The sequence below is a fragment of the Pseudonaja textilis genome, chromosome 1 (genome assembly GCF_049901715.1).
Source record: "Pseudonaja textilis isolate UNSWEBS1 chromosome 1, rPseTex1.2, whole genome shotgun sequence".
Taxonomy (NCBI): domain Eukaryota; kingdom Metazoa; phylum Chordata; class Lepidosauria; order Squamata; family Elapidae; genus Pseudonaja; species Pseudonaja textilis.
Window position 1 is genome coordinate 17,908,739 of NC_141990.1, and position 24,181 is coordinate 17,932,919.

General features: G+C 39.3%; 1 protein-coding gene across 3 annotated transcripts in view; it reads right to left on the reverse strand.

The window, feature by feature from the left end:
- Window positions 1–24,181, reverse strand: part of P2RX1 (purinergic receptor P2X 1) — a 40,762-nt gene that overhangs the window by 8,497 nt on the left and 8,084 nt on the right. For 2 of the 3 annotated variants that reach the window (XM_026708551.2, XM_087926987.1), the window contains exons 2-8: window positions 14,654–14,801; window positions 12,840–12,911; window positions 11,895–11,964; window positions 6,122–6,218; window positions 5,902–5,982; window positions 5,189–5,330; window positions 1,855–1,985 (exon numbers count right to left, since the gene is read on the reverse strand). In XM_026708551.2, the coding sequence (XP_026564336.2) occupies window positions 1,855–1,985; window positions 5,189–5,330; window positions 5,902–5,982; window positions 6,122–6,218; window positions 11,895–11,964; window positions 12,840–12,911; window positions 14,654–14,801 (741 nt within the window). Of the gene's footprint in view, window positions 1–1,854; window positions 1,986–5,188; window positions 5,331–5,901; window positions 5,983–6,121; window positions 6,219–11,894; window positions 11,965–12,839; window positions 12,912–14,653; window positions 14,802–19,503; window positions 19,602–24,181 lie in introns of those variants that run through there. The other variant, XM_087926990.1, reaches the window with a different exon arrangement.

The following is a 24,181-nucleotide window of genomic DNA, read 5'->3' on the forward strand; positions in this document are numbered from 1 at the left end:
AGCTATAAAGATCAGCTAAGGATCAGAGTGTAGTGCTGATCTTCAAAAGAATGGCCAGATAGTCATTCTTATAAACTGATCCTAAACACCTGAGGCCCAAAGCCAATACTTTGGATTCCACAGTTTGTAGCCTGAAACCTTTATCATCTGGATTCTTTTGATCAATTTTGGTCAGGTTCCCAGGATTTACCAGTACTTCAGGTTTTCTCCTTCCTCTTTTAAAAGCAGTTTTATAGGCTATATATCACAAGGGTATCTATGAAGACATGGAACCAAATAATTAAATCACAGAATTACAGAAAACAGATACTTTGGGAATCCTTTGATTCCCGCATTAAGAGCTGCCTGAACATTACAACATTAGGGTTAGGATCCCTTCTTTCAGCCCCTGGCGATCAGGTAGAACGGTCCTGCCCTAGCCCTCTGGAGACTGGATAGACCAGTCCCACCAGAAAGTGGTCAACCATAGTCAAGCTGATAGGAAGTTGGAAGTCACTTCTGTTCCCACTGCTTTTTTTGCCCTTGGTCATTCTGTCTCTTTATCTAGGTAAGGAAATGTCACGGAAACTATCATCCAACCAATCATGGGTTGTCTAGTTGTCAATATTATTTTATCGGGAAGTTTGCCCTTCAACCCACCCAGTCATATTTTTTTTTGTGGAGTGAAGATGGAGACCAGAGCAATCTCACAAGATTATAATCAAAATCAAAATATGTGAACGAAAAAATCCTAGAAGATGTACTATCTCACTGATTCTCAAACCTTGCAGCCCCAGAAACTCCTTTGCATTTTTAAAAATGACCGGGAACTTTAAAAAGCTGTAAATTTAAATTTAACACAAAATGGTTTGTCGTGGAAGCAACTGCCTGCGAAGGCTCCTGGATTGGGGCTGAAAGGCAAAAGAGGAAGGAATATGCTCCCTCCCATAATTGGGTAGACCAGATTGCCCCGATAGACCAGTCTCATCAGAAAAACACTTTAAAAAGCTGTGGTTATCTGGGTTTTTCTATTAATATTTGTTATATTACTAATTAAAGCGGAATCATTTTGAAACTATTTAATTCTGCAGGGTCCTGAAATGGTCTTAAGGATCCCCAGACCCACACATTGAGAATAACTGGATTTACTACATGTATTTTAAACCCAATGTAATCAAACATGTATGTAGCAAGCCACAAGATGGTGCTAGTCTACTATAATTATTGAGCCGGAGCAGAATTTCCACTTCCAAACCTAACTGACAAGTATCTATGGGGAATATAGGCTGACATTCATTACAATTACTTATTTTTTGAAGGAAATGTGCAGTGACTGCAGATAGAAATTATATCCAAGGAGACCTTATCTAAATAATCCATTACTTTGTGTGCTATTTCTTCATGCTTACTAGTTTGGCTTTTCTAGACAATGACATGTTCTTATGCTCTGAAATCACTCAATTCACCTAGGATGAAGAAGCAAAGCGTCCAAATTAAATCCTAAATTTCCATTGGGCTTCCTGGCTTTTGACTTTGATTCCCTGATATTTCCTTCCTCGTTCATTCTCCTGAGTTGTATAAGGCCCAGATTGGTTTTCATAGTAGCCGAAATCATCATCGTTTAACAACCTCATAATCTCTTACAGGGTGAGATCTGGGCAACTGAATAGAGATAAGTGTTTACTGGCCGGATGCCCTTCCTGTCACCAATGCGGAATTATATTCTCATTGTGCCCAGAGAGAGAAATATCTGCCTCTATCTAGAATTGAACTCACAGCCTCCTGACAGCTCCATCTCTAGGCCACCGCGCCACTCTTTCATAGTAGCTGAAATGTCGTATGCTAAATGAAACAACCACAAAAGTCAGTCCATACCTGAAATTATAGCCTGGCGAGACGTTACTGTTTTCACTGTAAAGCCTATGGAACTTGTAAACAGGTATACAGTATTTCAGAGGCCAATCAAAGTCACAGTCCCAATTTATGGTGATTCCAACAATGCCACCCTGTCCAAACAAAAGCAGCACTTTTTGTAAGGACCACAATAAAGTTTTGTTCATGACTTGTTTAGAATATTTGAGGCTATTTAGAGAAAAAGGCATATAATAGAAGGTGAAGTTGAAATTTCATTTAGGGTGAACTCATCTCCTTAACACCTCAATTCCTGGTGATTTCCTGGATTTGTCCATTAAGTTTTCTTGGCAACTTTCAGAACATTTCTTTCAACATCTTGATCCAACTTTAAACCCTGTTATTTTTTGGTAGTCTGTTCCAAATACTAATCAAGTATAATCCCACTTAGTTTTAAACTGTACCAGGGGTGATTAGTTTCTGTACTCCAGCTGGGCACAAAAAGGGAAAAAGGTTTATTTATTTAGTGTATGGCATATCATACATAGACAAGCTATATATATCAACATTTCACCTAGATTAGTAAACTACAACAAAATTGAAATGTTAAAAAGATCTATGTTCAAATACCAATGTCTAGGCCATTTTCTAGACCTTTACAGGCCCAAATGACAAGAGAGATCGAATAATATTATTCAAATCTGCCAAAACAATGTTGAAGGGCTCAGAAGACTCAAGAGCCAATATGTTTCTAAATGTTTATTGGACAGTAACATAGACATGGCCATCCTTCAAGAAATGTACATAGAAAACAAAGAACAGCAACTCAGAAGAAGCAAGATTCATGGCTACGACCTGTTGGGAGCCACCTACCACTGCAGTTAAGACATGGCTACATATGTTAGAAGAATATAAAGGGAAAATGAATGCAAGAATGATACACTAAAATGGACATCATAAAAGTAATGCACAGATGTTTTCTCCTACTCTCATAATACGAGGTCATACACTAAAAACTAGATAGTGGGAAATTCAGCTAGAGGCGGGGTGGTCGTGAGATATTTTCACATTACACTGTGTTAACCTATGGAATTTATCAGCATGGGATATAGAGATGGCCTCTGGCTTTCTGGAATGAGGTGCTGAGAAAATACTGTTTGACACCTAAGCTGGGTGCCTAAAGGACATTGGAAGATCTATGGGGACAGAAGGAGAACTTAGAGAGGTTTGTCACACCTGAGTTAAAGTGCTGTTTGCACTTTACTCTGGCATAAAATTTGGTGCCCCTTCTGGTGATCCCTGTCCTGCCATTGACATGATACTAACAAGTAGCATTTTTCTTATTTTCATTACACAGAGAACATTAGAACAGAGATTGGTGGATTCTCCAGATTTGTTGGCCCATGAATCAACTAATCAGTGTAAAAATATCCAATTATTCTCCGGTAATGGGCTACAGCTTCATAGGAAGGGAGTTTTGATAAATAGAAAATGTATTCATCTTTCAAAACATATTCTGATGTGGCATAGGTGCTTTATATATAAGTTTAAAGGTATAAGGGTATAATGCTACTCTGTCATTTTGAATCTTTTAGAGATCACACCAAAACAAAACTGATTATCATGGTAATTTTGGGTACAAGCTTAGCACTATGCTGGAAGAGTGCTAAACCTATGTTCAAAAACAACCTGAGCAATGGCTGACAGGTACAAAGAAAATTGCAATGAAGCAGCAAGTGTCCAGTTCTGGTTACCATGATACAGAAAAGATGTTGAGACAGAGAAGAACAGAGAAGAACAACGAAGACGATAAAGAGTCTGGATCTTATAGCATCCAGCAGCCAAAAAGGACAGGAGCAGCCTAAAACGGTCATTAGATGCCAGATTGCTCACACCCCATGATTACCAGGATATGACACTGACTGAGTGATTGGTGAAGCAGAATTGGTACAGCTTGTTCCTGTATGAAGGGGCAAATAGTACTTTAACACTGGAACAGCTAAGAATGACACTAAGGCCTTTTGCTTTTGCTTTAAGTAAACACAGATCCACCCTCATACTCTTTTGTCCCTGAAATTCCTCTTCCTTTATGGGTGACAATTGTCTTATTGGATCATATGATGGAGGGAAGTTATGCAACAGGATTCAATTTAAGTCAACCACCAGGACCAAACGTTTAGTCTTCCAAGCTTTCGGACTTTAGAATAGAATAGAATAGAATAGAATTCTTGATTGGCCAAGTGTGATTGGACACACAAGGAATTTGTCTTGGTGCAAATGCTCTCAGTGTACATAAAAGAAAAAGATACATTAGTCAAGATTCATAAGATAAAACACTTAATAATAATAAGCAATCAAATCAGTTAATATAAATCTTAAGGGTACAAGCAACAAAGTTACAGCCACACAGACATAAGTGAGAGGAAATGGGTGAAAGGAAGGATGGGAAGATTAATAGTAATAATCAGACTTAGTACATAGTTTGATCGTGTTGGGGAATTATTTGTTTAGCAGAGTGATGGCATTCAGGAGATAACTGTCCTTGTGTCTAGTTTTTCTGGTGTGCGGTGAATTATGCTGGAGCCCATCCTCAGGGAAGTTCTCTCACACCAGAATGTGAGAGACAGACACAGGATGGACTCCAGCACGAGTCCGAAAGCTCTGGTTCCAATGACCAACCCAGAATGGATTCTGCGACATTATCCTGTGATGTCCATATTTGCCTTCATTTGTAAAAGTTATGCAAATCAGATTGCCTCAGCAACAGGGGTTTGCAAAGAAAAAAGGGATGTCATGTACATTATGTCATCCTGCAAATAACATAAACTATGCCGGGGTGTCAAACTCAAGGCCCGGGGCCCAGATCCGGTCCACAGGGCTCTTAGATCTGGCCCACGGGGCCACCCTGGAAACAGCAAAGGACTGGCCCACAGTGCCTCTGCCAGTGAAAATGGAGTTCGTGAGGGCCACATAGAAGGCCATCATAGTCAAAAACAGAGCTTGTGAGGGCCACAGGCAACCCTCCCAAGCTCCGTTTCGTTGGCAGAGGGTTGCGGGAGGCCATCTCAGCTGAAAACGGAGCTTGGGAGCCTGTTTTCACTGGCAGAGTGCTTGGCCCACCATTGGCACCCCCAACACGAGTGACATTGAGCTGGCCACATCCACCCCAGCCATGCCCACCCGGGCCTCCCAAGGTCAAACACAATTCTGATGAGGCCCTCAATCAAGTTTGACACCCCTGATCTATGCCATTTGCACTCTGATGTGTGTGACATAATTATGGCTTCTATTGGATACCTGTGGCTCGGCCTATAGACTGTCAACCTTTTGTGCCTCTGACCATTCAGAATAGCCTCACCTTAAAAGCAACTTGAGAAAAATTCTGTCCAGATTCTTCCACCATATATCCAAGTTTAAACACAGGGCACAGTGGATCCTTGTCTTTGTGATAAACACATTTTTTCAGGTAGCGTTCACTAATTTGCTCGACAAGATTGCGTCTGTGTTAGAGGAAAGCAAACCATCATCTCAGTTTGTTTCATTGTTTTTAGATCACAGTAGAACCACTTTCAAATTATGTTAAATTCCCTTAAGCATCTCAATATGAAGCAGACAGGAAAAATATAAAGATCTGAATATTGATTATAATTATAGGTGTATTAAAATATGATAAGGTGGAGATATGGCAATATTTGTAGCTAGAGCTAAGCCATCTCAACCCTTCAGTAAGGCAATTTGTAAAAGATCTACAAGGCTCTAAAAATACTTAACCAACTGCGGGTGAATGGTGGGTTGACAGCACTTTGTCTTTTTAACTTTCTCATTTATTTTTCTTAATTTTGTTTTAAATCTATTTTTACTTCATTTTAACTATGGCTTTTATATGATTTTATGGTTAAATTTGTAAACCACCCAGAGTGATGCAAGTGAAATAGACAGTATAGAAATTTAATAAATAAATAAAGGACATCTGTAAATGTCTTGAATGGGTGGATGGATAAATCACCAAATATAATAAAATCCACCCCAACTAAAGGGCCTAACTTACAGTCACAAGAATCTTTGGCTTACCTGGAAACTCCAAATTTGGGGAAAGTGATGCTGTTTTTTATAAACAAAGTAAACTTTCCAGCTTCCAGAAGCAATGGTGGACTGTAAGACATAAATATTGATGTACAGATGTGAAAATATATGAAAATACTGGTATCCATAGAAGGCTGATTCTTGTTTCTTGAGATTTAGCATCATTATGAACAGAAACTCCGTTTCTCACCCTGCCCCCATTTCTTACTTGGGAATGTTGTCATCAATTTCAACAGGGCACCAGCCAAATATCTCACAGGTCTTCTGTGTATGGCTAAAATCCACACATTTCCCAGTCATGATTCCTGAGAAAAGTATAGTCAAAAAGTGAATGAAGATCGCCTTAGACACCAGTATGAAGCAAGCAGAGCCTATGGACCACCCCATGTTAGTCTACTCTCTGTGTTATTGCTTCTCAAACTGAGGATGCAATCGAACAGATAAGTCCAAGCTAACAATTACGTAGTTTGTGGTTCAGGGTGTAATCATTCTTTTCTACTTTGTCCTGATTCGACACCGTCTGGGATGATGTGTCCAGTTCTCAGGATCATGTTCAAAAATAAAATTACAGTAACAAACTGAAGTGAATTCAGAGGATGGCTGAAAACTCAAATTTCATAAGGAACAGATAAAGGATTTAGTTATACTTAGTTTTAGACCCTGAGGGAAGATACAACAGCAATCTCTTGAATATCTGAATGGCTATCATGGAGAAGAGGGAGGCAAGGACCAGATCAGAAACAAGGTATTAAAACTACAAGGAAAGAAGTTCAGGCTGGAGATGGCAGGAAGAACTTAATAACCATATGACTGAACATCTTCAGAGGCTGGACAACCATTTGGTGAAGAGACACTGCAGCACAACCTCTACTGAAGAGGACACTGAATAGCTAACATCCAACGTCCCATCCAACTCTGTGATTCTGTGTTATGGAAATCCCACTTTTAAGTTTTTTTGTTTGATTACTGCATTTTATGGGAACACATGACTATTTAGGGTTTAGAATGTTGTACGAGCCTACCTGATTTCTATTGTAATTGATTTAACAGATTTAATTTATTAACAGTTTCTAATTTATGTCACCTTGTCTCTTTTTCACTTTTTAAAAAAAATCACATTTAATAAAACTTTTCCGCAGGGAGATTAGGATTCTTATTGTCATTTTTGACAATAAGTTTTTGCCTTTTTCAGTTTGAAAATGAAAATCTAATTCTTCTGGAATGTTAACATTATTGTTTGTCCTCATACAGAACTTGGTATTTGTCAATTTAACCTATCATCATCAAATGCTTTCTGTATGTGTTCACATAATAATATTCTTATACAAGTAGTCCTTAAGTTATAATTCATGATGGTTGTAACTGGGTTACCATGTAAGTGGTATTCAATTTTATGACCATTTCTGTGGCAATGGTAAAGGAAATGCCAGGGTTGTTCAGAAAAAAAAAAGGGGTTGTTGTGAACCCATTATTTGCTATGGAGTGGTTTTGCTGCAAACAGGAAATAAATATCGGTTTCTAGCAGAAACATTGAAAATTGTGGTCATGTGACCACGGGCCACTGCAAATAGCTATAAATGCAGAGTTGCCAAGCAACCAAAATCCAGTCATGACTGTGGTGCAGAGGAGGACAGATGTTTGAACTTCAAATTCATACTACAAGTCTGTTTTTTGGAGACTTAAGCGACTAGTTGTAAGTTGAGGACAACCTGTATTGCTAACTTTTCTTACCACTCTATGCCAGTGTTTCTCAGCCTTGCCAATTTTAAGCTGTTGGACATGCTGACTGGAGAATTCTGGGAGTTGAAGTCCACACAGCTTAAAGTTGCCAAGATTGAGAAATGCTACCCTATTGCATTTATATTAACAATAACAAGCAATGTCTATGGAGAGTCTCAGTCATCCAGGTCATGGTTCTCCCAAAGGTGTTTTTTCAAGAGGCAACTAGACGTTCTGGTTTTTCTTTGAAGATGTTTCGGTTCTTGGATGAGAAGCAAAACGACTTCAAAGGAAAACCAGAAAATCCAGATGCCTCTTGAAAAAGCACCTTTGGGAATAACAAGCAATGAAACAATAATGGAGGAAAAGCCTCAAAATGTTGCAATATAAATGCTTCTGTTCAAAAACCTAGCCCCAATTTCCTTCCTCTCCCCATCTCCTGGAAAACAATTAGGCAACATCTCAAGGCCACTGATTGTAATCTGTCCTAATTTTTTTCCCCTCTCAGTTGCTGTTTTTGTACCGTTAAATGTCAAATGCTCTGTAATGTAGGATTTTCGAATCAACATACAAATGGAAAGCATAGGTATGTTCAAAAATTTACATTTTTCTGTATTTAGCAAGGCAGTGTCAATTTAAAAAATAATATTACGGAATATGCACATATATATTATATACAGTATATATACAGTATATGCATACATATGTATGCATGTGTGTGTGTGTGTGTGTGTGTGTGTGTGTGTGTGTGTGTGTGTGTATGGATCTTTGGTTGTTCGGGTTTTCTCCCGCATAAGATTCGAAGTATCTAGGCAACGTTTCGATGAAGTCTCATTCATCATCTTCAGGCTTCTGTCTCCGGCTCTGTGCTTCTCAGAGTAATGTGAGATTGCAGCTGCTTCTTCCTTTTAACTGCTAGTGGGGGTGGGACTTGATTGGGTGGGGGCTTGGCTGTGTTCTGATTGGGTGGGAGTGTGTTCTCATTGGTAGGGGTTTGGCTGTGTTCTGATTGGTTGGGGGTTGGCCGTGTTCTGATTGGTTGGAGGCGTGTTCTGTTCAAGTGGGGGCTTGGTTGTGCTCAGGTTAGTCTTAGTTGCTGGGGATTTGAGTTGGTGAGCTGTGATCTTGCTGTTTGGCTTCGAGTTCGTGGTCGTGCTGCATCTTCATAGTGGGTGTCGGTTTGCTTCATGTATGGCTCGGAGGGGTTTGAAGTGGGTAGTGATGCAGCTGCAGTGCAGCTTCTGGTCCATGGTTGTGTCTCATCTTCTGAGTGGGTGTGAGTCTGTTTTCTACATGGAAGTGTGGTGGTGGCATCTTGTGTGGCTCTCATGGGTGTGGGTCTGGTGTCATTCTTCATGTTAGGTACTCGTCTGTTCATGAGGGCGGGTTTCCAAATGGCTGGAAGGCGGGAGGTGTCATCTCGTTTGTTCATGCTGTGTGGGCGTTTTTCATCTCTATGGCTTCTCTGATTATTCTGCTGTTGAAGTGTTCGGTTTTGGCGATAGTTCTGGTATTTTTAAAGTCAATTTCATGTCCTGTGGCTTTGAGGTGTTGGACCAGGAAGAGGTCGCTTTCTTCTTTTTTGACTGAGTTCTTATGTTCTTCAATGCGTGCACTTATTCTTCTGTTAGTTTGTCCAATGTATGTGGTAGGGCAGGCAGTGCAGGGGATTTCAGTATACTCCTTGGTTTTCTAATTCGATTTTGTCTTTGGGGTTTCTTAGGATGGTGGATATTTTTCTGTTTGTGCAGAATGCTGTTTTAATGTTGTGTTTTTGGAGGATCTCGCTGATTTTGTCTGTAGTGCCTTTTATATATGGGAGGAGGGCTTTGCCGTTTTCTTGTTCTCTGTCTTGGATTTTGGTTGGGGTTTCTTTTTGGATTAGGTGGGTAATCTTCTTTCTTTGGAATCCATTGGCTGTAAGTACGTTGGTGAGAGTGTGTAGTTCGGTTTTTTGGTGTTGTTCATCGGCTAAGCATTTTGTTCAGGAGATGAGTGTCTCGGCTACGGAATTGATCTGTGCTGGGTGGTGGTGTGAGAGTGCATGTAGATAGCGGTTTGTATGTGTTTTCTTCTGGTAGATGGTGTGTCCTAGGGAGCCATTGGATCTTTTGTATACCAAGACATCTAGGAAGGGAAGTTGATTGTTGGCTTCTGTTTCCATGGTGAATTGTATTTTGGGGTGTAGGCTGTTGAGGTGTGTGAGGAAGTTGCTCAGTTTTTCTTTCCCGTGTGGCCAGATTATGAAGGTGTCATCTACGTATCTGAGCCAGAGTTTGGGTTTGTGGTCGTATTTTTCTTCAAGATCACAGCTCACCAACTCAAATCCCCCAGCAACTAAGACTAACCTGAGCACAACCAAGCCCCCACTTGAACAGAACACGCCTCCAACCAATCAGAACACGGCCAACCCCCCAACCAATCAGAACACAGCCAAACCCCCTACCAATGAGAACACACTCCCACCCAATCAGAATACAGCCAAGCCCCACCCAATCAAGTCCCACCCCACTAGCAGTTAAAAGGAAGAAGCAGCTGCAATCTCACATTACTCTGAGAAGCACAGAGCCGGAGACAGAAGCCTGAAGATGATGAATGAGACTTCATCGAAACGCTGCCTAGATACTTGAATCTTACGCGGGAGAAAACCCGAACAACCAAAGATCCATATATATATATATATATATATATATATATATATATATATATATATATATATTCTTAAGTTTTGCGGTACTTACATGTATGGCATTCAGCTTCGTTGGTATTTTCCCGTCATTGTAGTTGTGCTTTTAAAGTAGCAATGTTTGGCAGAATCTCATCTGCCATCATCAGGCTTCTGTATAGTATATTCATTATACAGAAGCCTGATGATGGCAGATGAGATTCTGCCGAAACGTTGCTACAACTTTAAAAGCACAACTACAATGACGTGGGAAAATACCCGAACGAAGCTGAAAGAAAAAAGCTCATATTAGCTCATCCTCAATTTATAGTTGCATGTGAGTTTCCCATTAAATCTAGTTGGTCATTATGGAAAACAGGATATTGGACTATAAACATTCTGGGAAAATTCTGTTAAACTTTTTTTTAAAGTATGTCTAATAAATCACATGACAAATAATATAAACAAGGAAGTAACTTTCTTTATCGAACATATACAGTATAATACAGGGGTGGGATTCAAATTTTTTAACAACCGGTTCTGTGGGCATGGCTTAGGTGGTGGGCATGGATTGGTGGTCATATTATTGGCTGGGCATGGCCAATTCAATATCACTTATATCGAGGTATGCATCTCCTTGCCTGGCCTATCAAGACTGTGGGGATGCTGCAACAGTCGTAAGTGTGAAAAATGGTCATAAGTCACTTTTTTCAGTGCCATTGTAACTTTAAATGGTCACTCCATACAAGCAAAGTACCAGCAAAGGAGTGGAAAAAAACTCCAGAGAAGTTCCAGAGACAGGAAGTCTAGTCCTGCCAAGAATGTAATAAGGGTTAATGGAGAGGCAGTTTCTATAAGCAACACCAGAATGTTTCCTTCCTGTCTTCCTTACAGGATTAGGCTAGTAATTTCTTCTAATAACTGGTTTTCTGAACTGCTTAGAATGTTAACAACCGGTTCTAGCGAATAGGTGCGAACTAGTAGAATCTCACCTCTGGTATAATAGCATTGTTTATGTTCACACAATACATTAAATTATAAAGTAATACTATCATATGAGTTCATATGACACATTAAGTCATAAAAAAAACCAAACCAAGGTTAACACTATCCAGGTTTTTAGCGTGTGATGCAAAAAAGATAGTCCTCAACTTACAACCATAATTGAGCCCAAATTGCTGTTGCTAAATGAGACATTTGTTAAATGAATTTTGCCCCATTTTACAATTGCTGCAATTGTTAAGTGAATCACTGCAGTTGTTAAGTTAGTAACATGATTGTTAAGTGAATCTGGTTTCCATATTGGCTCTGCTTATCAGAAGATTGCAAAAGGTGATCACAAGATCCTGGGACACTGCAATAAATATGAGTCAGTTGCCAGGTGTTTGCATCTTCATCATGTGACCATGGGGATGCTCCAATAGTCATAAATATGAAAAACAGTCATAAGTCACTTTTTTCAGTGCCGTTGTAACTTTAGTCATTAAATAAACTGTTGTAAGTCGAGGACTACCTATACTCAGATAGGAGACCATGAGAAAATCATTGGGCTGTATTTGTCCTGATTAAGCATGTTGTGTGCCAAGCTATTTCTCACCTTGACCTCGGCGAAGAAACTCTCCTTTCTTACAAGTACTGTCATTGTTACACTTCTCAGACTCAGGATGCTGCAAAGGGGAGAAAAATGGAAGTAATTCAACAAGCAGTGCAGAGGTGAATTGCAAGCCCTCCTAACGCTCCTGCTTGACCAGTAACATGACATTTAGCATTCTATTTTAAAAATATGTGACTATATAGGGACTCAGTTTTGCAAATGGTAGAAAGCTGGACTTTTAAAATATATTACTGAATAAACAAAAACTCCATCTGTTTTTTATAGTTAGCTATACAGCCTTTTGGGGCTGGTGGGCATGTTGGTGTACTGTTGGCCATTTGGGAGACGGTTGGCCATTCACAAAATGGCTGCCATGGAAACATCATCACTTACAAAGAATGCAACTTGCATTCTTCTTTAGTCACCCTTCTTGCAGGATGCTAAGGAATTCCCCTCTTGTTGGTTTTGCGGGGTAAGCCAGATAAGAATCATAACCAGATGAGCTAATATTACTTTATGCAAATATCATTGGCAAGTTGTGAATTAAATCTGGGGAGACCAGATAGTGCAAGAACAAACAATGTGTTTGACTTTCATTGATGCAAGGGAGGGAGAAGGGGAAATTTCAGGCTTTCAAGATTGATGTCAACTCTTTGAGGTAAGCTAAATCAGAAAACAGACTCTGCAAAGCATACTGAAACTTTACTATAAAGATATAGGCTACAATAATAGCATCTTAAAAGCCTGATAACGTTTCCTTCCCGTCTTTTTTATACTAACAAGAGTCAAGGCAGGGCAACCTTCAGTTTCTTCCTCACATTGTCTTCTCTGGCTTCATACATACTTTGCTAACTTTACTGTACATTCTTTTTCTGAGGTTATCTTTATGGTATTCTACAGAAGACAAATAAACTAAATGATATACAGTGGCAATATAAAGCTACATACCCCTGGACATGTTTCCTGTTTCTGCCCACGGGTGATAATAAAGTTAGTCATCACCACAAAGGAACTGTCTCCCTGCAGAAGAAAATAAGATGAATATGAAACTAATCATTTAATAGTTGCAGATTGTCCTGTTGATTCCTGGCTAAGCACAGAAAGTTAAAAAATCACATCGGGACTTGTATCTTTGGCTGTAGTGATTGCAGCTGATATTGACTTATCTTGAAAAACTTAAGCAAGGTCTGAGCTGGTTTATATTTGAATGGAAAACCATCAGAAAAATATCAGGGCTGTAGGCAAAAGTGGAAAGTTGTTTTTTTTTAAATCCCACAGAAAAGCAATACATGATACATCTCAATGTTCTTCTGTTCATAAGATAAGCAATTAAGAAAGAGCTGGGGTTATTATGATTATGATGATTTAATCTTCAATTTGATTCACAGCCTGAGACTAGTAAAAACTTAGCAGTTCAAGTCCTAACCAAGGACCGAAGAACTATTAAGGTAACATCTGAGTATATATAGGCAGTTCCGAGTAAGGTGGTGTTTTGCAGAGTCAGGATATTCAGGTCTAATAAGTTCAAAATTTCCATGTATCTAGGCAGCCTTTGGGATACTGCTCCAAGGACTCCTTTTGGTACGACCATTGATTTCTTCCTCCACAATCGCCCAACTTCAGTTTGCAAATAGCGATATTTTATTATTTTTTTCTAGTTGTTTCTGTTCAATTCGTGTATCACCTGGTATTGCAATATCAATGAACCAGACTTTTTTGTTTTCCACAATAGTAATGTCATTATTGTTGTTGTTATTATTATATTATAAACTTTTATTCATTAAACATGAAACGAACATTTACAAATATATAACAAATGCTATATTATTATTATTGTTGTTGTTATTATTATTATCATCATCATCATCATCATCATCATCATCGTATAGTGGTATTACAGTAGCCAGGAGACCACAATGCTAGTGCAGAGTAGTAGTTTGGCTTGCTAAAGCACCAGCTCTATTATAGGAAATGCTTGTGGATTTTCCAAGGTGTGCCTCAGGAGGATGAGCTGGTTTGTACCAGAGAGAAAGACAAGCAGGTCTTCCTGCAGCATCACCCAAGGCCCCACTCCTTTCCCAGAGCTGCCTTGCAAACAGGAAGGTTCAGAGCTATCAGGAATCTGACTGCCTGCATAGAGCTCTAGTTGTTTCCGCACCAAAGTGGTACCTATCTGTCTACTTGCATAGAACGTGCTTTCAAACTGTTAGGTGGATAGATGCTAAGGCGAATGACAGAAGTTCATCCTGCCATGCTGGGCTAAGGTTCAAACTGCCAGAGTAGAGACTGTTTCTTAGAGTTGGGGCTGAATGACCAAGAGACCTAAAGGACAAACCCCTTTCACTATTCACAGCAAGGGCAGGAATAGGTGAGAAAAAAATGCAGACAATGTGTTTGGAGCCTCCCAGGAGCTTCAAAATTAGAACTGAGCAATTTCCAGTTCAACTGGGAAGATTTTAAAATATTGATGTGATATTTAATGTAATATTAGTCTAATTGATAAATACTCATCCAAAATAGGAGAAGGTTGATCTTTCCTTTTGAGTGCCATGTTTCTTTCAGCAGAACCCTGGAGTCAACCTTTGACCAAGCAGTAACAAGTAAAAGGGGAAAGTTCTCCTAAATTACTCTTTGACTTATGACCAGTTGCTTAGCAAGCAGTTGAAGTTATGACGGACCCCACAAAAAGTATTTATGACCTAATTCCAAAGTCCTCTGTTTATTCTCTGGAAATGACTCTTCTGTCGCTCCTGAAGTCTTACCTGAGGAGGGAAAACATAGTCTGCCACATCCCATAAGTATGGACCCATGCCACTAATGTTTGTAACTGCGATGCCTTTGAGCTTCACTGAGACAGAGTTTATGATGCCATCCTTAGACTGGTAGCCTTTCTCGTACAGGAATACCCACCTAAGAAACACATTTTAAAAAAGATAATTAACATGCTTAGAAAGTTGTGGTGTTATTATGCATATTTGTATTAGAGTGTGCTCCTTCATTGTTTAATTGTTCAGTGTTTTTGTGCGGCCATTCCAATAACAATCATCTGGGATCCATCTTCAGGGAATTTCTCTCTGCTGAGAAGTGCTTTGGCCTGTTCTGTGTTCATGTGGTGCCTTCCTATTGACTGATTGTGTGTTGCTGATGGCTGGCAATTGGCTGTTGTTTCCTTGTGCTGCCAAGTCCTTGGTTCCTAAGTATTTGATAAGTTGGTAGTAATTCTGGGAAATGTATATTTGCCTTCATTAGTGACAAATATTTTTGACTGAAGTGATATCATTTTTTACTGCTTATAATCTAAGTTATAAAAAAGAAGCAATGGAGACTAATCAAGGAGAGAAGCAACCTAGGAGTAAGAAGAAATTTCCTGACAGTTGGAATAATTAACCAGTGGAACAGCTTGCCTCCAGACATTGTGAATGCTCCAACACTGGAAGTTTTTAAGAAGAGATTGGACCACCATTTGTCTAAAATGGTATGGGGTTTCCTGCCTAAGCAGGAGGTTGGACTAGAAGACCTCCAAGATCCCTTCCAACTCTGTTATTCTATTGTTCTATTAAGTCATAATCATTGTAGACTTGATACCTGACATGGCAGTAAGTTTGGATTCCTCAGATTTTGACCTTTATTTAATGAGTTCTCCAGACTCCTTATTCAGAACTTGGCTTTCTGAATGGAGGTTCACAGACTAAATTAAACTCATTATCTTATTGCAGAAGAAAATTAAGTCAACGATAACAGCAGTATTTAGCAATCAAAACTTATATATACTGTAAATTTAAACTCCAGTGTTTAAATCTTAGGTTTTTTCCTCCTACTTTTTCCAAATCAAAGGCTATTTGGCCATTCTCACTGCAGCTGAATGAGTTGATATAATAGTTTTCTTCAATCTGGGAATCACTGGTTCTTGGCTTGGCAGGTTTATTTCTAACACCACCTCCTTCTCTATGTTCTTCTTCCCCTCCTCTTCCGATTTTTTTTTTAGAATAGTAGAAGTAGCATTCTTTATTGGCCAAGTTTGACTGGACACACAAGGAATTTGTCTTGGTGCAAATGCTCTCAGTATACATAAAAGAAAAGATACATTCATCAAGAGTCAAGAATCATAAGGTACAACACTTAATGATAGTCATAGGGTACAATAAGCAATCAAATCAAATCATACTAGGAAACAGTATGAACAATTCTGTGGTTGTAGGTAGCTGAAGAATATGGTCACCCCCTCTCTGTTTCCATTTCTTTGTCATCTGGAACCAAAAAATATCTTCATTATGATCCTTACACTTTCCTCTTCCTGTCTGAAACCAACAAGTGTCATGAATCACCAATTTAGCCCAACCTGTTGAGATTTCCTTACTTTCACATCTCTCTACTCCTCTCAACATCAGACAGTAGATAGGAACACCAGACATTTTGTTTTGTTTTTTTCTATTTCTTGTTGAGGAGCTCTCCTTATCTCAGAAATTTCCCTTTTACATTTGTATGGTGCAGGTTCTGGCTTTCTCTTGTTAGTCATCAAATATTTCCCTTCTTCTCCGCTTCTAGTCTCGTTCCTCTCTCCCATAATCAGAATCACTGACAGGTACTAAAGATTGATTGTGCAGCCAGTCAGGAGGCTAAAACTTGTGAAGGTAGAGGTAGTCCTTGGCTCACAATCACAACTGAGCTTAAAATTGCCATTGTTAAGCAAGAGTTGAGTTTTGCACAGTTGTTAAGTGGATCATTGCAGTTAGTTGTTAAGTGAATCTCACTTCCCCATGGACTTTGTTTGTGAGAAGGTCGCAAAAGGTGATCACATGACCCCAGGACACAGCAACCATCCTAAATACATGCTAGTTGTCAAGTGTGATCATTTGACCATGGGGATGCTGCAATCATCATAAATGTGAAAAATGGTAATAACTCACTTTTTTTAGTAGTGTTGTAAATTTGAATGGTCACTAAATGAACTGTTATATAAGTCTAGCTGTCAGTGTTCCATAAAAAACCTCCACTCCAACAAATAACTCCAAGACAGACGTCGTCTCCAAGGTTCTTTTTATTAGAGTAGTAAACTGGCACATCTGAGAAATCCCGAATCTGAAAGTTCCAGATTTCCTTGCAATAAGTAAAAAATTACAAATCTACCCCCTGCACCCATCATTGCATCATATGCCCCAATCACCATCCGTCCCAACTTGAGACGTTCTCTCAACTAGGTGCAGAAATAACATGACCTTGACTTAGAAGAAGAATGCTATTATGTCTAACCACATACACTCCAAGAAATTCCCCGCTCCCAATTTCCCAGGCTCAAGAATGTGGCAGTGTGGAAGCATCTGGTGCTAATATAGCTTCCAAAGCTGTCACTAGGACTAGGGGTAAAGAAGAATTTAAACATTTTAAAATTTAAAGAAATCTACCACCGATTTTCAAGTTTTCCATAGTTCAGAAATATAACTGAGACTGAGTGGTTGATTATATAATTGAGCAATTAATTATATAACAATCTTGATTATACAGTTAAACTGTTAGGGTCAGGAACCCTTACCAATTTCTTGTGTACATCCAAAGATCAATCAGTAGATCTCAATCTATCTTCTGGCTATCCCTCATAAAATAATACAAACTGAATGCCTCTTGTTCAGAGAATATGGAAGAATAAAAACATAATCCTTAAGAACATTTTCTCAGAATACATCCCGCTGTATTCAGAAGCGACTACTTCCTGATGAGTGTACATAAAATTGACTTTAGATGACGAGTCAGCCACTACTTAGCTGGCCAAATATTTGTTTTAGAACAATATTTATTTATGGGCATACTTGATAACCTTACTGAACCATGATCTATGAATTTGAGTGTCCTTAGCCATTATATCACCAAATCATTTTCTCATGTGTGTCTTTCATCTGCAAAGTAATAATACCTTGCAGGAATATTGCATGGATTACTGAACATAACAGTAAATGTTTGTAGAATATCACATTATGATTTAATGATGAATATTTCTAGAAACTACCCTGTAGTCCTTATACCATAAAGCAGCATTCTTCAACCTGTGTTCTACATATTATAGTTCTTAACGTATGACCACAACTGAGTCCAAAATTTATGTTGCTAAGCGAGACATTTGTTCAGTGAGTTTTGCCTCATTTTTCAACCTTTCTTGCCACAGTTGTTAAGTGAGTCACTGCAGTTAAGTTAGTGACACAGTTGTAAAATGAATCTGGCATCCCCACTTTGCTTGTCAGAAGGTCATAAAAGGGGATCACATGACCCCGGGACATGGTAATCGTCATAAATATGAGTCAGTTGCCAAGTGTTCAAATTTTGATCACATGATCACCACGCTGCAATGGCCACACATGTGACAATGGTCATAAGTCACTTTTTTTTGTGCTGCTGTACCTTTGAATGTCACTAAACAAACTGTGATAAGTTCAGGACTATCTGTGTTAGATTACAATTCGTATTATTCTCAGACAACTGCAGAAAAAAACCATTACTACCAACCTGTCTTCAATCAAGGACCTGTCAAAAAGAGGGCTGTGAAAATATTTACAGACCCCTCATATCCCGGACATAAACAGTTTCAACTCCTAACCTCAAAACGACGCTATAGAGCACTGCACACCAGAACAACTAGACACAAGAACAGTTTTTTCCTGAAAGCCATCACTTTGTGAAACAAATAATTCCCTCAACACTGTTCAACTGTTTACAAAGTCTGCACTACTATTACTGTTAATCTTCTCATCACTCCTTATCACCCATCCCCTCCCACTTGTGACTGTATGACTGTAACTTTGTTGCTTGTATCCTTATGATTTATATTGACTGTTTCCTAGTATGATTTGCTTGCTTACTGTATCCTATGACTTATCATTAAATGTTGTACCTTATGATTCTTGACTCTTGATGAATGTATCTTTTCTTTTATGTATACTGAGAGCATTTGCACCAAGACAAATTCCTTGTGTGTCCAATCACACTTGTCCAATAAAGGATTCTACTTCTATTTCTACTTCTACAAGGTATTCCAAGCATCAGGCTGGAAAAGGCTGACTTCTTTAACTAATCGTCAGCTATTCCCAAAAATTAAATCCGGAATGGCAGAAGTATATTGCTTTAAATTGCAAATCAGGTCTTGCATTAAATACATATGGCTGTGCTCAACACAAAATACGTTCCAGCTGTTCCCTTTCTTAAAAATAGTAGCAGCAGTTTTTTTTCCTCCCCTGGTTAAATCGGTGCTACCATTTTCCTCCTATTTTTACATCTTCATGTAAAGTTTCAAGCTTTAATTCTTCAAGCTATAGCTCATCCCTCCGCTAGAGAACTTCAGATCATTTCACTCAGTGCAAATAGTTGGGGAATCTTACTTACTATTTATGGTGTCTTACTGTATGACTCTTCCAAAAAAGGCAATATTCATATCCCCCCAAAATTAGTAGGTGCTAATTTGTATGGATGGATGCAAACGTAGAAATAATTATAAAAGTACAATCTGAAGAGTAATATTCATTTAATCCTAGTAGGAGAGATATCCAGATGTTGATAGGCACCTTTAAAATAGCTCTGCATTCCCTTCTTACGATGCTTAATTCTTAAAACTAGATTCAGTGCTTACCTGCAGTCCCCAAAACACAAGCATGCTTTGAGCCCAGAAAACAGTGAAGGTTTAGAAAAAAGCTCAGACTGGCTCCATCCTCATTCACCAGGGTATCAGAGAGAGGGAAGGAAAAACACAGGTTTTTAAGATGCTGTTACTCTATCCTATCTTAATAAAAAAATAGTTCCAATCAGCCTTGCAGAATCAACAGGAAAAGATGTGAGAAATAAAGTTATAATAGCCCTATCTTGGCAGACTTTTAAGATTCAAGAGCCATGGTGGCACAGTGGTTAGAATACAGTATTGCAGGCTAATTCTGCTAACTGCCAGCAGTTCGATTCTGACCGGATCAAGGCCTTCCATCCTTCTGAGGTTGGTAAAATGAAAACCCAAATTGTTAGGGCAATATGGTGACTCTGTAAACTACTTGGAGAGGGCTGTAAAGCATAATGAAGTGTATATAAGTGTATATAAGTAGTATATAAGTCTAAGTCAGGGGTGGGCAAACTACGGCCCGGGGCCACATCCGGCCCGTTGGTCTTTTTAATCCGGCCCGCCAAGATTGGTACAGAATTAAGGTTTGATGTGAATGATTGAATGATTGCATTCATTTTATTTTGACTCGTAATGACAGGCATTTTGACACCAGGTGGTGGCCCGTCTGTCAAATTTTAAAAGTCAATGAGGCCCCCGAGCCAAAAAGTTTGCCCACCCCTGGTCTAAGTGCTATTGCTATTCAACCAGAGGCTACTACATTAAATAGCATTCTTGTACTACTTTGCATGATTTCCTGACTTAGTTTACCTCACAGGGCTGACAACTACTTATTGACATCCCATAACATAGGCTTTATTTCATCCCAAATCTATTGCAGGAGCAGCCTGAAACCCTCCTTATCTATCTCAGCTTTAAAGTAATATTTTCCCTCTTCTCCCAGCACAAATTTGTCATGCAAATTATCTACCCCCCTTCACAATAATGAGGACTGGTATCTACTGTGCTCCTCTTAGTGGTAACTTAGACCTCTTCTAGGTCACTAGTGATTGGCTTTTGTGATCATGTTGGCAGGAGAAACCAGATACTTGGTATCTGCATGAGCCTCGGTGGCACAGTGGCTAGAGTGCTTTACTGCAGGCCACTTCTGCTGACTATCGGCTGTCGGTAATTTGGCAGTAATTTGATCCCACCTAGGCTCGAGGTTGACTCAACCTTCCATCCTTTCAAGATGGGTAAAATGAGGAGGACCCAGATTGTTGGGGCAATATTCTGACTCTGTAAACTGCTTAGAGAGGGCTGTGAAAGCACTATGAAGTGGTTTATAAGTCTAAGTGCTACTGCTATTGATATTGCGTTAGACTCTATTGCCTGTTCCATTCTTCACAAAGTGCCATCCAGTCCCTTGTTACATTTCTTTGAGAATATATTTTATTAAACATATATCCAGTACTATTTCAAAAGACCACTATGTCTAATCTGGAAAAAAAACAAAACAAGGACTGATGGTTGATTTAACAGGAAGAAAAATAGGTTGTTGGCTCTGTTCTAAATGGATGCATTAAAGGTTTTCCATTACTTTTGTCCAAGAGGGGTTTTACATGATGGCTGGATTTTCTTCTGTTTTTTAAAAAACTTTTTGGGGTGGGTGGGAGGGAAAGGAATAGGTTTTACTTATTGTAAAGTCAATCAATCAATCCAAATAGAGTTGAAAGCAGGGGTGGGATTCTACCAGTTCGCACCTATTTGGTAGAACCGGTTGTTAACATTCTAAGTAGTTCGGAGAACTGGTTGTTAGAAGAAATTACTGGCCTAATCCTGTAAGGAAGGCAGGAAGGAAACATTCTGGTGTTGCTTACAGAAACTGCCCCTCCGTTAACCCTTATTACATTCTTGGCAGGACTAGACTTCCTGTCTCAGGAACTTCTCTGGAGTTTTTTCCCCCTCCTTTGCTGGTACTTTGCTTGTGTGGAGTGACCATTCAAAGTTACAATGGCACTGAAAAAAGTGACTTATGCCCATTTTTCACACTTACGACTGTTGCAGCATCCCCACAGTCACGAGAGGCCAGGTGAGGAGATGCGTGCCTCGATGTGAGTGATATTAAGTTGGCCACACCCAGCCAATAACATGACCACCAAGCCACATCCACCCAGTCACATGACCACCAAGCCACGCTGACCAACTAAGCCACACCCACAGAACTGGTTGTTAAAAAAATTGAATCCCACCCCTGGTTGGAAGGGTCCTTGGAAGTCTTCCAGTCCAACCCCCTGCTCAAGCAGGAGACCCTATAAAAGTTCAGACAGGTGGCTGTCTGAATCTTTTCTTAAAAACTTCCAGTGATGAAGCACCCACAACTTCTGAAGGCATGCTGTTCCACTGGTTGATTGTCTTCACTCTTAGGAAGTTTCTCCTTAATTCCATGATAGTTTCTGTTTCTTGATTCCATGTTGCTTGGTTAGTTTCCATCATTTGTTTTTTGTCCTGCCCTCTGGTGCTTTGGTAAATAAGTTCTCCGTTCTCAATTTTTCAAAGTTCAGATCTTGGATTGGTTCAGCCAATCTATTCATTCTGCGTGCTCCAAATACCAACTGTGATCTCTTCCTCCTGGCGCTAGTTTTATACTTTTCTATTGGGGGGGGGAGGTTATGTAAAAACTGAAATTGACAAGATTTCAGAAAATTTCCATTTCTAGACCAAGTGACAGGAAGCAAAGTAAAACCATCTACTAATCTACTATTGTAGTATCCTTGAAAACTGGTGAAATTTTGCCCTCAACTAGCTCCATAGTTTACTAGTGTTGGAGAAGATTCCTGATCGTACTCTAGATCAGGGGTCTCCAACCTTGGCAATGTTAAGCCTGGAGGACTTCAACTCCCAGAATTCCCCAGCCAGGCTTAAAGTTGCCAAGGTTGGAGACCCCTGATCTAGATAGCCAAGAAAACAAACCAATGGATCATCAAACTAACCAACACAGAGTTCTCAATTAAGGCACAAATGACCAGCCTCAAATTACCCTACTTTGGACATGTTATGCGAAGACCCAGCCCTCTGGAGAAGACTCTGATGCTGGCAAAGGTAGAAGGAAAGAGAAGAGGATGACCAGTAACAAAATGGACAGATTCAGTTAGAGTGGCTAAAAGTGCATTGCTAGAAGACCTGAAAGACTAGATTAGGGACAAATAGTCCTGGAGAAAATCTATCTACCTGATAATAGTCAGCAATGACTTGGTGGCTTGTTAGCAATCAATCAATCAATAACAGTCAGTGGACTTCCAAAAGACCTATGGTCCTATATACAGAAATACCATTAAGGCACAGCTATGCTGGCTGGAGAATTCTGGGAGTTGAAGTCCACAAGTCTTAAAGTTGCCAATTTTGGAGACCTCTGCCCTAGAAGAAAGGGGGAACTTTCATGTTGCAAATAAGGACAGATTACATAACAGATTCCACGTCCTGGGGGCTGCCACCAACAAGGCCATAGCATGAAACCCTTTGCTCTTTTCTTGGTGTCTAAGAGTGCAACCAGGAACAGCTTAGGAGTTTCGTCATCTGTGTTTCTCATTTACTGAAATGCTTTTTCACCCCAGCCTGGCAATGAGCCTTTTACAAGGTTTTCCAGAAGAAACATAGATTTTTAAGACGTCAAAACCTACTTTAGATACCGGACTAAAATGAATCCATCCTTAATCGCTCAGCATGCCAAATTCTTATTCCCAGGCTTTCAAGAGTAGGGTAAAAGCCAGGTCAGCTACAAGGAGGAAATGTCTGGAAAGTTTCTGTCTGCTGAAAATGCCCATATTATGAGACATTTGACTTATTCTGGCAGCCGAAACCCAACAAAAATGATAAAAGGCCAAGATTTCTATAGATAAGAAATCAATTAAAACTTGAGCTATGCACAGCAGCCGGAATTGTATTATATATATTACCAGAAATGTATGAAAAGCTGGCATTGTATAGAATGCTTAGGAAATTTAAAGAGTGTGTGACATTTTTAGGCAATGTTTGAACGTCTGTGTTATTTTAATATATTATATAGGCACTATATACAATATCTAGGTATTGGGCAGAATGGCAATAACTATTTAGGCAAAGTATGAAAAGAAAGTCATGAAAAAAGTTAGGGTTAGGGTTGGGGTTAACCCTAACCCTTTATTGAAAAGATGTATATGAAAATGAAAGAAGAAATGCAAAGTAAAGTACATGCCTTTCTTACTGAAAAAAGACCCAAGAGAAAAGACCAATATTACTTACTGGTGGCAACAATGAAGGCTAAAATGGTATTTTGTGGAAGTGTTTTATACTTTGCTGGTTTGCCTTTTGGCACTGCATAGAATGCCTGGGAAATATGTAAAATATTAAGCATTTCATACTTGGATGTCATTTTTGGCATTGGTATTGTCCCGTTTTTGGCATTCAATAGATTTCCTAGGCATTCTATAAAATGCCCAATTTCACACAGCTTTGGAATTCAAATCCTAAGACTGAGAATCTTCAATCAACCATCCAGTCAATCTCTCCGCCACTAAAACAATCAGGTTACTGATAGGCCCACATACACACCGATTTATTTTTCAATTAAAGAAAGCCATTAGTTAATGCTTGGGGAATCCAATATTCCATTTTCCAGCAATGGTCACAGGGAGAAATTAACCAGTTAAGGCTTAAAGCAACAGGCTTTCTCCCCTATTGCTCC